The sequence below is a fragment of the Strongylocentrotus purpuratus genome, unplaced genomic scaffold (assembly GCF_000002235.5).
Source record: "Strongylocentrotus purpuratus isolate Spur 01 unplaced genomic scaffold, Spur_5.0 spur5_scaffold_17, whole genome shotgun sequence".
NCBI lineage: Eukaryota > Metazoa > Echinodermata > Echinoidea > Camarodonta > Strongylocentrotidae > Strongylocentrotus > Strongylocentrotus purpuratus.
In genome coordinates, this window is record NW_022145602.1 from 3,459,926 (window position 1) to 3,474,012 (window position 14,087).

General features: G+C 38.7%; 1 protein-coding gene across 1 annotated transcript in view; it reads left to right on the forward strand.

Moving 5' to 3' along the window:
- LOC584110 overlaps nucleotides 1-14,087 on the forward strand; it is a 156,611-nt gene that overhangs the window by 74,229 nt on the left and 68,295 nt on the right. Inside the window, exons 59-71 of the mRNA XM_030988112.1 lie at nucleotides 580-831; nucleotides 2,518-2,805; nucleotides 3,379-3,642; nucleotides 4,557-4,835; nucleotides 5,717-5,986; nucleotides 6,669-6,956; nucleotides 7,499-7,759; nucleotides 8,382-8,663; nucleotides 9,333-9,596; nucleotides 9,860-10,150; nucleotides 11,370-11,627; nucleotides 13,096-13,383; nucleotides 13,827-13,963. Coding sequence (XP_030843972.1) covers nucleotides 580-831; nucleotides 2,518-2,805; nucleotides 3,379-3,642; nucleotides 4,557-4,835; nucleotides 5,717-5,986; nucleotides 6,669-6,956; nucleotides 7,499-7,759; nucleotides 8,382-8,663; nucleotides 9,333-9,596; nucleotides 9,860-10,150; nucleotides 11,370-11,627; nucleotides 13,096-13,383; nucleotides 13,827-13,963 — 3,422 coding nt within the window. The remainder of the gene's footprint in view (nucleotides 1-579; nucleotides 832-2,517; nucleotides 2,806-3,378; nucleotides 3,643-4,556; nucleotides 4,836-5,716; nucleotides 5,987-6,668; nucleotides 6,957-7,498; nucleotides 7,760-8,381; nucleotides 8,664-9,332; nucleotides 9,597-9,859; nucleotides 10,151-11,369; nucleotides 11,628-13,095; nucleotides 13,384-13,826; nucleotides 13,964-14,087) is intronic.

Sequence of the window (14,087 nt, forward strand, 5' to 3'; positions counted from 1 at the left end):
AATTTCATCGCGCATCAGCTACTGGTATTACGATATAAGAAAATGCGCACTATGCGTAGTATGCGCAAACTCTATTGTGACGTAACAATCATGATGATGTTTTTGCAACTTCTAATGCTAGGAAATCCTGTGCAGTGTAGGCTACATAATTTAAGAGTATAAAATAGTAAGAGTTTCTTGTTTGCTCTAGATGTCTGATGTGGTTAATAATAGTAATATTGACTGCCTAATTCAGGGCAATACGACTTGTCATATATCACCCTCACCTTTGGTTCGGGCGATATATGTAGTATTGCCCAGAAGGCAGTCAATATTACTCAATTATTTATTTGGATATCATATTATTGTCAGTTAAACCTGTTGATTGTTGAATTGTCTGATGTCTATTGTAGTCTATAGATATTCTTTTCCCATTACTGATTCAAATGCCCAAATGATTCGCTGATTTGCATTTTCAGTTTATATGGACAAAATAGGTCTGAAATATATTTACTGCTGACAGAATGTGTTTTCCTCTGTTGGAGCTGTGAGGGGATTATTGCTGTACATAATATCAATCCCTCCTGTTTTTCTTTGCAGCAATGGAGCTTTTGGTCTTCATCACAATCGATGCCTTTGGCGTGGCTGTGTCCTGGCCTAATGCACCAGATTTTTCCAATTACTATCTTGAATATGATCCCTCAAATGGTGTGCCGCCCTCTCCAGTTCCTACCACCCAGGACAGTGTCTTCCTTAATAGTCTCACCCCAGGACAGATCTACAACTTCGCTCTCTCCTCTGGCACTCCTGATACTGGCACACAAAGTTTAGTCAGGGCAACGTATGTCTTAGGTAAGATTTATTGTTATGAATGGTGATGGTTATTTTACCTGACTGCTAAGAAAGCATAAATGCTTGTAAGTAAGCAACCAGACGGCCGACGGCTTTAGGTCCTCTCCGAGGGACCTGGTAATGAGGATTAATGCCTTACCAAAGGGCATTACCGCATCGCCTTGGTTTCGAATCCGGGTCCCTGGATTACAAGAACACTGCTCTACCGACTGAGCTATCGCGCCTTATATTGCTCTTGAATTAGTGAGACAGGTTCTATTTGAGCATGTCTAGAAGTAGGAGTGGTATTTTTCTCACTTGCACTTTCTTTATATGAAGATATATAACGCGAGAGAATAATGGCTGCATATCTTAAATCAAAGTTACCCATTGCTGTCCTCCCTTTTGGATTTTTATGCCTCCGTTAGGAAGTAGCCGGAGGCATTATGTTTTCGGGTTGTCCGTCCGTACGTCTGTCCGTACGTCCCGTTCTCGTTATCGCGTTATCTCAAGAACCGATGAATGGATTCTTGCCAAACTTGGGTCATGTATGTATCTGGCAGAGCTAATGAACTGATTAGATTTTGGGGTCACAAGGTCTAAGGTCAAAGGTCTCAGGCTCATTATGTATGCGAAAATAGCTTGTGATCGCGTTATCTCAAGAACCGATAGATGGATTCCTGCCAACCTTTAGTTATGTATGTATCTTGCAAAGCTAATGAACTGATTAAATTTTGGGGTCATGAGGTCAAAGGTCAAAAGTCTCAGGCTCATTATGTATGCGAAAATAGCTTGTGATCGCGTTATCTCAAGAACCGATGGATGAATTCCTGCCAGACTAAGGTCATGTATGTATCTTGAAGAGCTAATGAACTGCTTAGACTTGGGTGTCACAAGGTCAAAGGTCACAGGGCTCATTATAGTTTGTGATCACATTATCATTAGAACCGATGGATGGATTACTATGGAACTCGAGAGATGTATGTATCTTGCACAGCCAATTAACTGATAAGATTGCCCTTTGCGACTGACCCAAAAATCTGAAAGTCTACGGTCGGCATTTTAAAAAAGTATTTTTTTTCAACCGCTTTTTAGATTTTTTTAAAATTAATGAATAAAAAAACAAGTATTTTGTTTGTTTAAATGGAATATAAATGCATAAAATCAAATTATTCCGAAATCCTTACTTGTGTAAGCCATGGATAATTAAGAGGTGAAAAAGATATCAATGGAATGATGATGCTGAAACACATGTATTAAAGCATTAAAAACTGAAAAATATCGGCCCAAAGAGGGCGACAAAAAAAAGTTAAAAAAAAAAAACTTTTCCGACCGACTGACCCATGTTTTGGCACCCAAAGGGCAATACAACAAGTTTTTATTTTAGGCCTAAGGTCTAAGCTCAAAGGGTCATACATGTATATACATGTATATAATAAATAGCTTGTAATCAGGGTATTCTGAGAACCTGTTAATGAATTACAATCAAACTAGAATTTGAAAAATTGCTCCATGACGGAGGCATCATTGTCGACTGCGTGCAGTCGAGCATCCATCTAGTTTTATTTCCCTTTTAAAACAGTACACTATGGAGTAAGACCGACAGATTGACAAATATATATGTAGATTTTTCTCCTAGGAAACCTGCGTACAACTAACTAAAGCTAAATCAAGGACTTTCATGGCCTTTTGTTTTCTCTCTTTCAGCGCCGCTTGCACCGACTATAGAGATCATGATCCTCTCTCCAACTACCATTTTGATCAAGATTCTACCAGCCTCTTCAGGGGTCCTGGATTACTATCGCGTGGGTGTGACAGCCAGACAGACAGGGTTGGGCGTTGGCCAAAACGGTGTCGCTAGCTTCAATATCCCCAGAGAGGCCTGTCCTGAGGTGTTCATCACAGACCTGGTACCTGGAGGAACGTACGACGTTGAGGTCGTAGCTGTGTCCGGAGAGACGGATAGTGCTGTTTCATCCATGGATGTCTCCTTAGGTAAATACATGGTTATACAGTTCTACATTCATGTACTGATAGATGAAGTTGAGTTCTGGTCAAGCAATTAGATTGTGAAAGTAACAGTCTGGTAGCAATTAGGACAAGTTGTTTATGTAGTAGATAAGAATTGGTTCACTCATGTATATTGAGGTTTGGATAATTTGGTATCATCAAATAGTTGGCTCTATCGAGCTAAAATCACATGCACTGCAAACAGAAAGAGGTACATGGGACTCAACGTACACAAATGTGTGGTCCAAATTTTTTAGCCATATATCGAATATGGGGGCAATTGAGTCCGATAAACTTCATCATTATTATTATTGTTGTTGTTATTATTATCATTATTATCAATATCATTATCATTATTTTTTAATTTTGATACTAATATATTATGATAATTATTAATATTTTTTTAAATAGTTATTATTAATTTTCATTTTTTATTTCTATTATTGTTGTTGTTATTATTGATATTATTATTCTAAGTAGTAGTAGTAGTAGTAGTAGTATTGATTTTATTATTATCATTCATATAATTTTTATAACTATTATTATATTATATATCAGAAACCATGGTTGCTGGCCAGTTATACGTGAATGATCGAACCACAACGTCTCTGGAAGTAGTCTGGGGTGCAGTCACCGATAGAACATTCACCAACTATGTGTTGAACCTGTTTCTTGGTAATACTCGGACCGATTTCCAATCACAGGGCATCAACGAGGAACGTAAGGTGTTATTTGAGGGCCTGCTGCCAGGCACAGAGTACTCCCTGAATCTGCTTGTGGAAGGAGATGCAATTACACAGTCTACCATACTTACTGCCACAGGTTAGATTTGATTTGATTTTTTGATTTTGATTTTTGATCTGATTTATTTCCCACTCAAATATCCACAAATTTATTTATTTATTTATTTTATTTATTTAAAAATATTTATACAGGATGACAATATCAACCAAGGCTGTTTTTCATATTGGTCCTGTAATTAAATGACATACCATATATAAACCATACACTAATACAATATATAATAGAACAAGTAAATTATACAAGTGACAAAATACTGTCAAGTATGTTTGTTATGAAATAAGTTTACAGAGTACATTTTAGTTTGAGAATAAGACAAAATATTTCATATTGCTTGATCATAAACTGCTGCCTGCTGTGGGGCCAAAGGGCGTGAACTATTGAATCAATCTGAGTAAAATCACCCTTCTGGCTCTCAACAGCCTCAATACCCCTTTGTTCCTAAATTTGATTTAGTTCTGAAAATTTGAACACTTACAATAAAAATTTCTATATATTGTATATAATTTATGTTTGGTCATAATATGATATATTTTTATTGTTATTGCCCTTCATGTAAATAACGATTGCTTGACCTGGACTTTATTTTTATTCAATGCCCGCATACATGTATAATTATGTTAGTTTTTTTTGATGGATTTTAGTATTGAATAAAATGATTATTCCAACAACAAACCAAAAACCAAAGACCCTTTAATATGGAGAGAAGACTGATAAGAAGGCAAGTTTAAGGTATTTAGCGATTTTCTGTTCAGTATGTTACCACTCACATGTAGATCTGTATTTGTTAATTTTCTCTTTTTTTAGAATTCACCTCAAAATTGTCCTGTTACTTTAGATTTTGAACATTACAAATTGAAATATTCATATTAATTAAAAATTAGATTAAATTTATTTAAACAATAAATGATATTCATGTACATGTCTTTCCACAGCACCTCTGACCCCTGGTAGCCTGTCCTTCCTGACAGTCGAAGGTCAAGAGGTCACTTTAGCATGGCCTGCTAGGAACTCTCAGGTTGATTCCTACGAGCTCTGCTGGACTCCTTCCAGCCAGACTCGAAGTCCTACTGCCGATGCTACCCAGGAGCTCCTGACGTTAGAGCAGTCTGATGTGGAATACACCATCTCCTTGTATGCCTTGGTGTCGGTGGGTGTAGGGGACGACGTTAAGACTACCAGAAGCGACGCAATCACCCGCTTCATCACACTCAGTAAGTGGACGCGAATGTGCTGCTCTGAGCAAGAAGGGTGTTATAGAGTTAAAGTGTATGAGTTACCACCCTTCATCACACTAAGTAGTGGACGCAAATGTTTTTAAACAACTAAGATTTCAGTTGTGATTTAAAGAAAGTTAAGTCTGTGATGGTTCGGAAGGTAGTGGGGAGAGAGTTCCAAAGAAGCGAAGCTGCAGATGAGAACCTTTTGGATCCTTATGACTTTGTCCTGTCGCTCGTAGGTTCAATGAGGTGTTGAGATGCAGAGAGGAGGAATCAAGTGGGTACGTAAGGTGTAAAAAGTTCAGATATGTAGCTGGGACAGAGTTGATGAAGTGCCTTAAAAGTTAGAAGGGTGAGAGTGATGTGCTCTTGCCTTGGTAATTGAGAAACTAGTCTGGCAGCTGAATTTTGAATTTGCTGAAGCTTGGCGATGTCTGTTTTGGGAGAGATTGATAAGAAGAAAATTACAAAAATCAAAACCGGAGTGTTGGCTCAGTCAGTAGAGCGTCCGCCTCACAACCGGGAGGTTGCAGGTTCGAACCCCGGCCGCGTCATACCAAAAGACGTTAAAAGATGGGAGTTGTTGCTTCCTTGTTTGACGTTCAACAATAAGGGATTGAGCAACGTCGATCTGGCGCTGCTCAGTGGCTACCGGGCTCACGATCAATTGGGCAAAAAGAATTTCTGTTTCGGTTTAATAAAATTTGGAGTGGACTATTAGGCTATTATTAAAAAAGAAGAGAGGTGACAAAGGAGTTGGTTCCTGTAGCTTAAGCAAAATTCAATATCACATTAAATCACACCAGGCATGCACCAATTAATGACTTTATAACTTTCCGGATTTGTTTAATGATTTATATTATAATTATTTCCAGGTGAGGCCCTCGAGGGCGAGCTGAACGTGACAGATTTCGATTCCAACTCGATCTCTGTGGAATGGAGCGAGGTCGTCAGCATCGAGTTTGAGAACTACCGCCTCCAGGCTACACCAGAGGGCGACGGATCCCCAATTTTTGCTGTGATACCTCCCGAGGATCCCAGGATGCATACCTTTGAGAACCTGATACCAGGTGTTAGGTACACCGTCAATAACATCCTTCAAGGCTCTGATCCAGTGGTGACTAGGACTGTATCTCAAAGAACAAGTAAGTGATGGTTGTTCCCATTCATCTATTAACCCATTTGCAATAGAAACAGGGTTGTCACTAATTTTGTAGGGGTGTCGTGGTCTAGTGGATATATCACTGGACTGTGGATCACATGGTTTACGGTTCAAGTCCTGCCGTGGCACTAATGTCCTTTCACAAAACATTAATCTACATTTAATTGCCACTCTCAAATGAACCCAATGACCGGGGGTAATAGTAGTTACAATGTGAAATGATTAGAAACATAGTATTAAGCGCTATACATGTCTATTGATAAAATAGACAATTCAGTAGTCATTGAGTTTAAGTGTTGTTCACATAATGCCAAGTTGAATACGTGTAGCAGCCGTTTACCCTGAGTTTCTTCAGAACTGTATTTGATGAATCCATGGTGGGGGCCTCTCCAATTTCGATGGGAAGATTGTCTCATAGTTTTTGGGCAAGAGAAGAAAGGTTTGATTGCCATAAACACGTCATGGTCCGGGATCTGGGACATATGTACATGTAGGTTTTGATAGAAGGTGGTAGTGTTTGTTGCTGAAGATTCGAATTCAGAAGGTAGGATAGAATGAAGTTGTAATTGTAATTTTTTGGTTGTAATTTTGCGACAAGGAGAAAAACTTTGAAGATGATTCTTCCTGTTTATCATGTTCTGTTAATGATTTCTCTCCGCTCTCAGGACCGAATCCAGTTTCTGGACTCACTGTGGTTGATACGACCTCCCAATCCGTCACCGTGAACTGGCAACAGGCTACAGGCTCGTTCAACGACTACGTTGTCACCTACACTCTCGCTGATGAACCCACGACAGTCATCTATGCGGATCGCATCCCTAGCGATGGTACCCGAGTGTCAGTCATAGATGGGTTGCTCCCCGATACATCCTACGTGGTAACTGTCTACACCAGCAGTGGAACAGACGCTGATGAGACAACAAGTACAGAAGAGTCCGTCCCGGCTACAACCAGTAAGTGTTCTCCTCTCTAAGCCTCCTTCACACTTGACGTATTAACCCACTGCCTCTGGAAACCTGGTGGCTCCTGTACTAAAGCATATGGGAATGAGATAATTCAGTAGCCAATGGGTTAAACCGCCCAAAAAACCCAATGAGGTGAAAGGAAATCAATGTAGTGCACTTCACATTAATCAATGTTATAACATACAGGAAAAGTTGGTTTGCTGAGAGCGCAGGTACTAATCTTTTCTCCCCCTATACCGGAACATATAAAATGGTTTTAATTTTGCTTTTGCCATCTTATCACTTCATAACTATCATTATCATTATAATTAGTAGTGATATTGTCACTATCATCATCATCAATATTATTATATAGTAGGCTTGCGGATGCACCATGTGAGAGAGAGGAAGGATTGAGGAGTCCTGAAAAGGAGTCCTGGTTCACATGGTGCATCTGCAAGTCTACTGTATATCTACATCACCATGCAAGCTGATGCTTACAAGCAGCATCAATATTATTTTTATCATCAATATGTCTGCTTCTCTTTCAGCTGCACTTCCTTCTTGCTCCATCCAAGTGACCGAAACCACATACACCGAGATCACCGTCCAGTGGGGATCTTGTGCCGTGGTCGTCAATAGCTACGAGTTGACCATTGAACCCAACTCTGCCAACGCTCCGCCAGGGAACGTGCCCATAGGTGGAAACTTTGAGTACACCTTCAACTCCTTGGTTCCTGGTCAGAGGTACATTGTCGGTATCAGGGGTACCGGCTCCACAGAACCGTACGCCACAGACTCCGTCTACACAGGTAGAGTACTATTGCACACACATGAATTAATAATGATAATAATAAAAGTAGTAACATTAATAGTAATAGTAGTAGTAATAGTAATACATGTAGTAGTAGTAATAACAGTAGTAGTACATTGGTACACCTTCTACTCCTTGGTTCCTGGTCAGAGGTACATTATCGGTATCAGGGGTATACCGGCTCCACAGAACCGTACGCCACAGACTCCATCTATACAAGTACAGTACCCTGGTTGTTCTTTACGTTCTTTACGTTCTTTATGTATTATGAGGATAAATTGCATTTCGATAGGCTTGTTAGTTATTGAACATCAAATATTCCCTGCTTGTTTGTAGTAGAACAGAACTATGGAACCTCTGCAGTATTTGCTCATTGCTCATCAAACACTACACCAGACTCCACTTTTATTACTGATTTTGTTATTGTTATTATCATTAATATTAATCTTATTATTATTAAAATCATAATAATTATTGTAACAATCATAGGTATTTTTTTAATCTTTATATTATTTTTGTAATTATCATTATTATTATCATTTATGTTTTTGTTGTAACTATTATTATTATTATTATTATTATTATTATTATCATTATCATGATTTTTATTACATATACAGATCCCAATACGCCAGATAATCTTGTGGAGGTTGAAGTTTCAACTTCCACCCTGAAGGTTCAATGGGATCCTCCAGTCGGTGAATATGAAAGATTTGAAGTAAATCTGAACGAACAGCTTCAAGGCACTCTGAGGGGTGATCAGATCGAAGCTGGAGAGCTACCCTCATTTACATTCGATGCTCTGAGGCCTGGTGAAAGCTACTCTGTAAGCATCTTTGCTGTCGTTGGAAGCGGAAACCTGGAGAAGCGAAGTCCCCCGCGGCAAAATCAATTCACCACTGGTAGGTTCATTGCTCAATATGTCATGAATTACTGTTACCTGTCCTCTGAGTTTTTAATTTCATATGAAACCATGATTATTTGTATTGGTAAAACTTCTGTTTTTTGTTTATATGTATTGTCAGTTTTTTTTCTTCATATTCGTTATTATAATTATGTTTTTTTTCCATCTCATTGTGACTCATTGTGACAAGTGCAGTGGATATCACTAATGCACGAGCTAAAAACATGTGCTATTTTTTTAATTAGACAGGTCTACACTATGAACATAAAGTTGAGAAATTAAAAAATGCAGAATTTAAAAAAAGCCAAGATTCACCCAATCATGGAGGCCACCATTTGCTTTATTGAATGATGTCACATCTTGAGTGCACACGCCCAGCCAAATACATGTACAATGCGCGTCTTGGTGTGTGCATAATATTGCCATATGAAATTATATACCGGTAATGAAAGCATGTAATTAGATGATACGTACGTAGACGTATCACCTTTTGATTTCGTCAAGATTTTTATTATTATTATTAACCATTGCATTACCTTTGCATATTATATGTTTAATATCCTCATAAAATTGTATATATATGTGTTCCTTTATTTAATTTTAATATGGAATAAACTGATTTAAATATTTAAAAATGTTGTTTATAATTTCTCCATTTTGAACTCAGATTCGTTGGATGCTGGTCAGCTATCGGTCATTGACTTTGACTCTTTCTCCATCACCGTGGTTTGGGGAGCAGTGGAAGGCATCACGTTTGATGTGTATATCATCCAGTTCCAGCCCCCCACTGGGAACCCAATATACAACAGGGTCGAGAGAACTCAGCCGAGAGAATCGACGGTCACTTCACTCATACCCGGTCAGCTCCAGACTATCTCGTTGATCTTGATTGATCAGGTTGATCCAATCAGTGTAATTCAGCAGCGCACAGGTAACAGTTCTTTGTCTTTTAGATTCTTCTGCTTTCAATCCTAAGGATTATTACAGGATAAACTTAAAGAGTAATCATATCCTTGTAATAATTACTATTGTATGAATTATATCATTCTTAATGAAAGAATGATTGAACGAATGTATGAATGGATGAATGAATGGATAGTTGTTACAATCATTACTATAATCATCATTTACATACCCATGTATGCGGTTATTATTATTTCCACTAATTCCAATATCTGTTTTTTGTTCCTTCAGCTCCTCTTCCACCGAGGGACCTTCAAACTCAGCCCACGGTGGAGGGCTCCACGTATTCCATACTCCTGCTCTGGAGCATGCCGGTACCCTCTGCAATTGACCAGTATGAGTTGACCTACAGTCCAGCCGATGGCTTGAGTGAGTCGTTCATCGTGCTGGAGGCCAACGACGAGTTCTATACCTTCCGCGAACTCACACCCTCCACAACGTACGAGTTCAGAATGAAGACTGTGGCTGGAGAGGGCGATACACGAACGGAGAGTTCAGAGGTTGAAATGACTCAACGAACTCGTAAGTGGTCATTTGCATTGTAACAAATATGACTTTCAGCCATATTTTTTGTTATTTTAGACTGTTTTAAGCAAAATCAAGAGTCCTGAAGATGTTTTATTAGGCGAATCAGACACATCTAAAATGTAAATTAGTACATGGTCAGACACGTGTATGTTTCACTTGATTGCTAATTACACTTCCCTTTGTTTGGAATATGGAGGAGATACCTGGGCAGTATTAACAGGAAGACCACACAAAGATGCTGGAAGCTGCATAGATAAGATCTCTGAGAGGTGTGAGAGGGTAACAAGAAAAGAGAGGAGGCAAAAGGAAGTTAAAGTGAAGTGGGATAAGGGAGAACATTAGAGAGAAGAGACTGAAATGGTGTGGGCCCGTGAAGAGGACAGATGAAGATGAATCAATTAGATGAGCAGCAGAGAGAAAAGAGAAAGGAAAGAGAAAGAAAAGGAGACCTAGGAAGAGGTGGATAGATAGTATTAAGGAAAACGGTAGAGAAACGGATTTTGAGTTTGCTACAGGCAGGACGAGATGGAGAGTGGTAAGAAGGGGACCTGGGGGGGGGGGGGGGTGTTTCACAAAGATTCGAAGTCAAACTTAACTCTAAGTTTGACTTAAATATTATGGAGAGCCATTTGTAGCCTTATTTTGAAATAAATTCAAAAGCAAAAATTCAAGTATTTTAGACTTTTCTTAGATTGCACATCAAGAACATGAAATTCCGCATGATAATAGAAAATATGAATGATTTGAATCAACATTTTATGTCTTTTAAAAAAACTTTTACAAAATATTTTCAAGGATGCTGGCTTTTCATAATTGTTAAGTCCAATTAAGAGATAAGTTCAACTTAGGATCTTTGTGAAACACCCCCTTGATCCCCCACAGAGGGGACCCACGGGATGATGATGAAGATGAGGATTGTTTGAAATGGGCCTAGAGAACTCATCGAGTTACATAATAGTAAAGAATCTTTCCATTAACCCCATTTCTGATGACGGATAGTCAAACTGTTCGAAACGTCGAGCAAATCATCCTCTCCAAGCGCTATAGTTCTCCTTTGAACTATAAGCTAAGAAAGATAACAAACAGTCCTTTTCAGGACTACACACTACCAAGAGTCAGAGTCCTTTTCAGGACTCCTCAATCCTCTCTCTCTCACATGGTGCACCTGCAAGGGTACTGTATAACCCCATTTCGTTGTTGTCTTTCTTGATAGTGTCTGCGCCTCTTGGTCAGCTACTTCTGCGAAGTAAGACCACCGTTACTATCAGTGTTACATGGGGTGTTGGAAACACTGCTAACACCATACCTGAGGGTAACTACGTCGTAAGAATCACTCCAGGCGACATTGCTGACGTGCTCGTCAACAACGAGGAGAGGAACGTGGACTTTACCCTTCTGAACCCGGCAACACTCTACTCCATACGACTCATCGAGCAAGGGAATGACGTCAGCTCTATTGATGTACTAACTGGTATGCTTATTCCTCAACAATTTCATAATTCATCCAGTATCGTAGAAATTAATGGCAAATCCGTTTCGTTGACGATCATCAACGAAACCGAGTTAAGTATTTTGTCAACTGTTTTTGTTGCTAGGCCAGGCAGCCAGTGAAAACGAACTTGTTTAATCAAATTTTGGAAATGCAAGCATTACTTTAAATAAACAGACTGGCTCATTTGTCCTGATTGAGGTGTCATATGAAAGGGCAGAAAATGAACTTTTTAGAAATGTGATTTTCTTTTTGAAATTCAGATACCGCCCGCAAAATGACTTTTTGGTTTCCTCTCTTCAAATTGTTTTTAATCGCTCACACGTTAAATATACATCATATGAGTTGCATCAAATGAAAGAGGAATACCTAAGCTTTACAAATATGTGAAATTTATTAATTATAATTGTGATTAAGTTATAATTAAAACGTCAATAATTCTTGGTTTCGTTTTTCTGGGACACACTGTATGTCTATTACTGGAAGTATATTTCAACTCACTTTTCTTTCGCCGGTTCCTACTGGCTTCTTCTGGTGGTCTGATTCCTGTTCTGTTCTGTTCAGAATTTCAGAATTTTAATAATAAATATAATAAATACAGATTTATGATTTGAAATATTATCTAGGACACTATTTTGAGAGGAGGGATATTGAGAAGGATGTTTTGCTTGTTAGGAGAGAGGGAGAAAATGGATTTTTTAACAAATATTTAACCATCATATGATGAAAATAGACTGTAGATTTGTTTTAAAGGTTTCAAATTTGACATTGATTTTGTATGCATTCTCTGCTGAACACTTGTGATAAGTCATTCTGCTTTTTATGAAATAATATTTTGATCAAAAATTCAGAAAATTTAACACTACTTGTATAATTATTATGAACTGAAAACTTGGCTAATGTTGTACAGTTGATACATTGCTTACAGCATACATTGCATACAGGTGCCTTGTCTGTTCCAGACATTGGCGATCAATGCTTTCCATCTACTTCTATCTCTGTTTTTTTGCAATGTGACGTTACTTCTGTTACGGGTCAGCCAAATGAACTTATAAATGTATTTGATGCGCTGTGTCCCTCTGCTTCTCTTCCCCTCAATTGTCCATGTCTTTTATTCCTTTTCTACTCATAATATGCCAAACAAACTGTAGTTGTCGTTGTCAAATGATGTTAAGGAGGGATTTTAATATCGACACATGCCTTATCGAGCACTTTTTTTGTTTGATATTCTGTCAGTCCAAGGTATCCTCAGCATTCTTCTTCAGACCCACATTGCTGTTGCTTGAATTCTGCTGTCCCAAGTATTTATTGAACGTCCATCTCTTGCAGCCACACATTAGGACATACCTTTGATACCTCGGTCATGAAAATTGACATGTAGGTTTCTTTTCTCCATAGAAATATTTGTATATTTACATCATTTAAAGATGCATTTTTCTCCATTCCGCAGACCCTGTGGCACCAAACAGCATCAGCTTCGAGTCTATCGAGTCAACGTCTGCCACCGTCACTTGGAACCGATTTGTCGGCCATGACGTGGATAATTTCGAGGTTTGGTACCGCCAAACTTCCTCTATCAATGACTATACTCTAGCTGGTGAGGTGGATGGTGATACAGAGTCAATAGCTCTCAGTGGTCTGGATCCATCTGCTCTGTATGATGTTCAGATCTTTAGCAAGGTTACAAGTGGTGAACTCACATCAAAAAGCGAACCAGCTATGGATTCCTTCACCACAGGTAGGCCATTACCGGTAGTTTAATATGTTATTAATTGCCAAATTCTTGTTGCCATCAACCTGTTAAACCTCAATAGATTTTAAATGAGGTTCCCTTTTGTTCTCCTTTTTTTATATGAATTTATTTAAACTTGTATGATACCCTTTGATTTTGTGTTTGTATATTTCAATGTTTGTATGTTTTTAAACCGAAGATTGAATACAGACTAAGCTGAACAGTTCATTCTATGAGGTGACTTACGGTAACTCTTAAAGCTTGTTCACAAATGCAATATGAAATTGCAATGTTTAAATGCGTAGATTTCTCAAGCCATCTAACATTGAAAAGATCAATCTTTTTTTTACATCAAACAATTATGACACCAAACACATACCATATACTCTGTATGCTTACCATGTTGATTACACATTTTTCCTGTTCCCCCCCCCCCTTTGTTTTAATAGGTGCCCTTCAGGAGGGCGTGATTGAATTCCGGGATAAGACTACCACCCTTATCGAGGTTCTCTTTGGAACAGCTCCTCTCAGCTCTGAGGTCGTTCAGTACAGGGTCACCCTCACATCAGAGGAAGGAGCTTCTACTGTGAGTATTCCACGCTATCTTTGGTGCCCCCACGCTATCTTTGGTGCCCCCACGCTATCTTTGATGCCCCCACCCTATCTTTGGTGCCCCCACACTATCTTTTGTGCCCCCACCCTATCTTTGG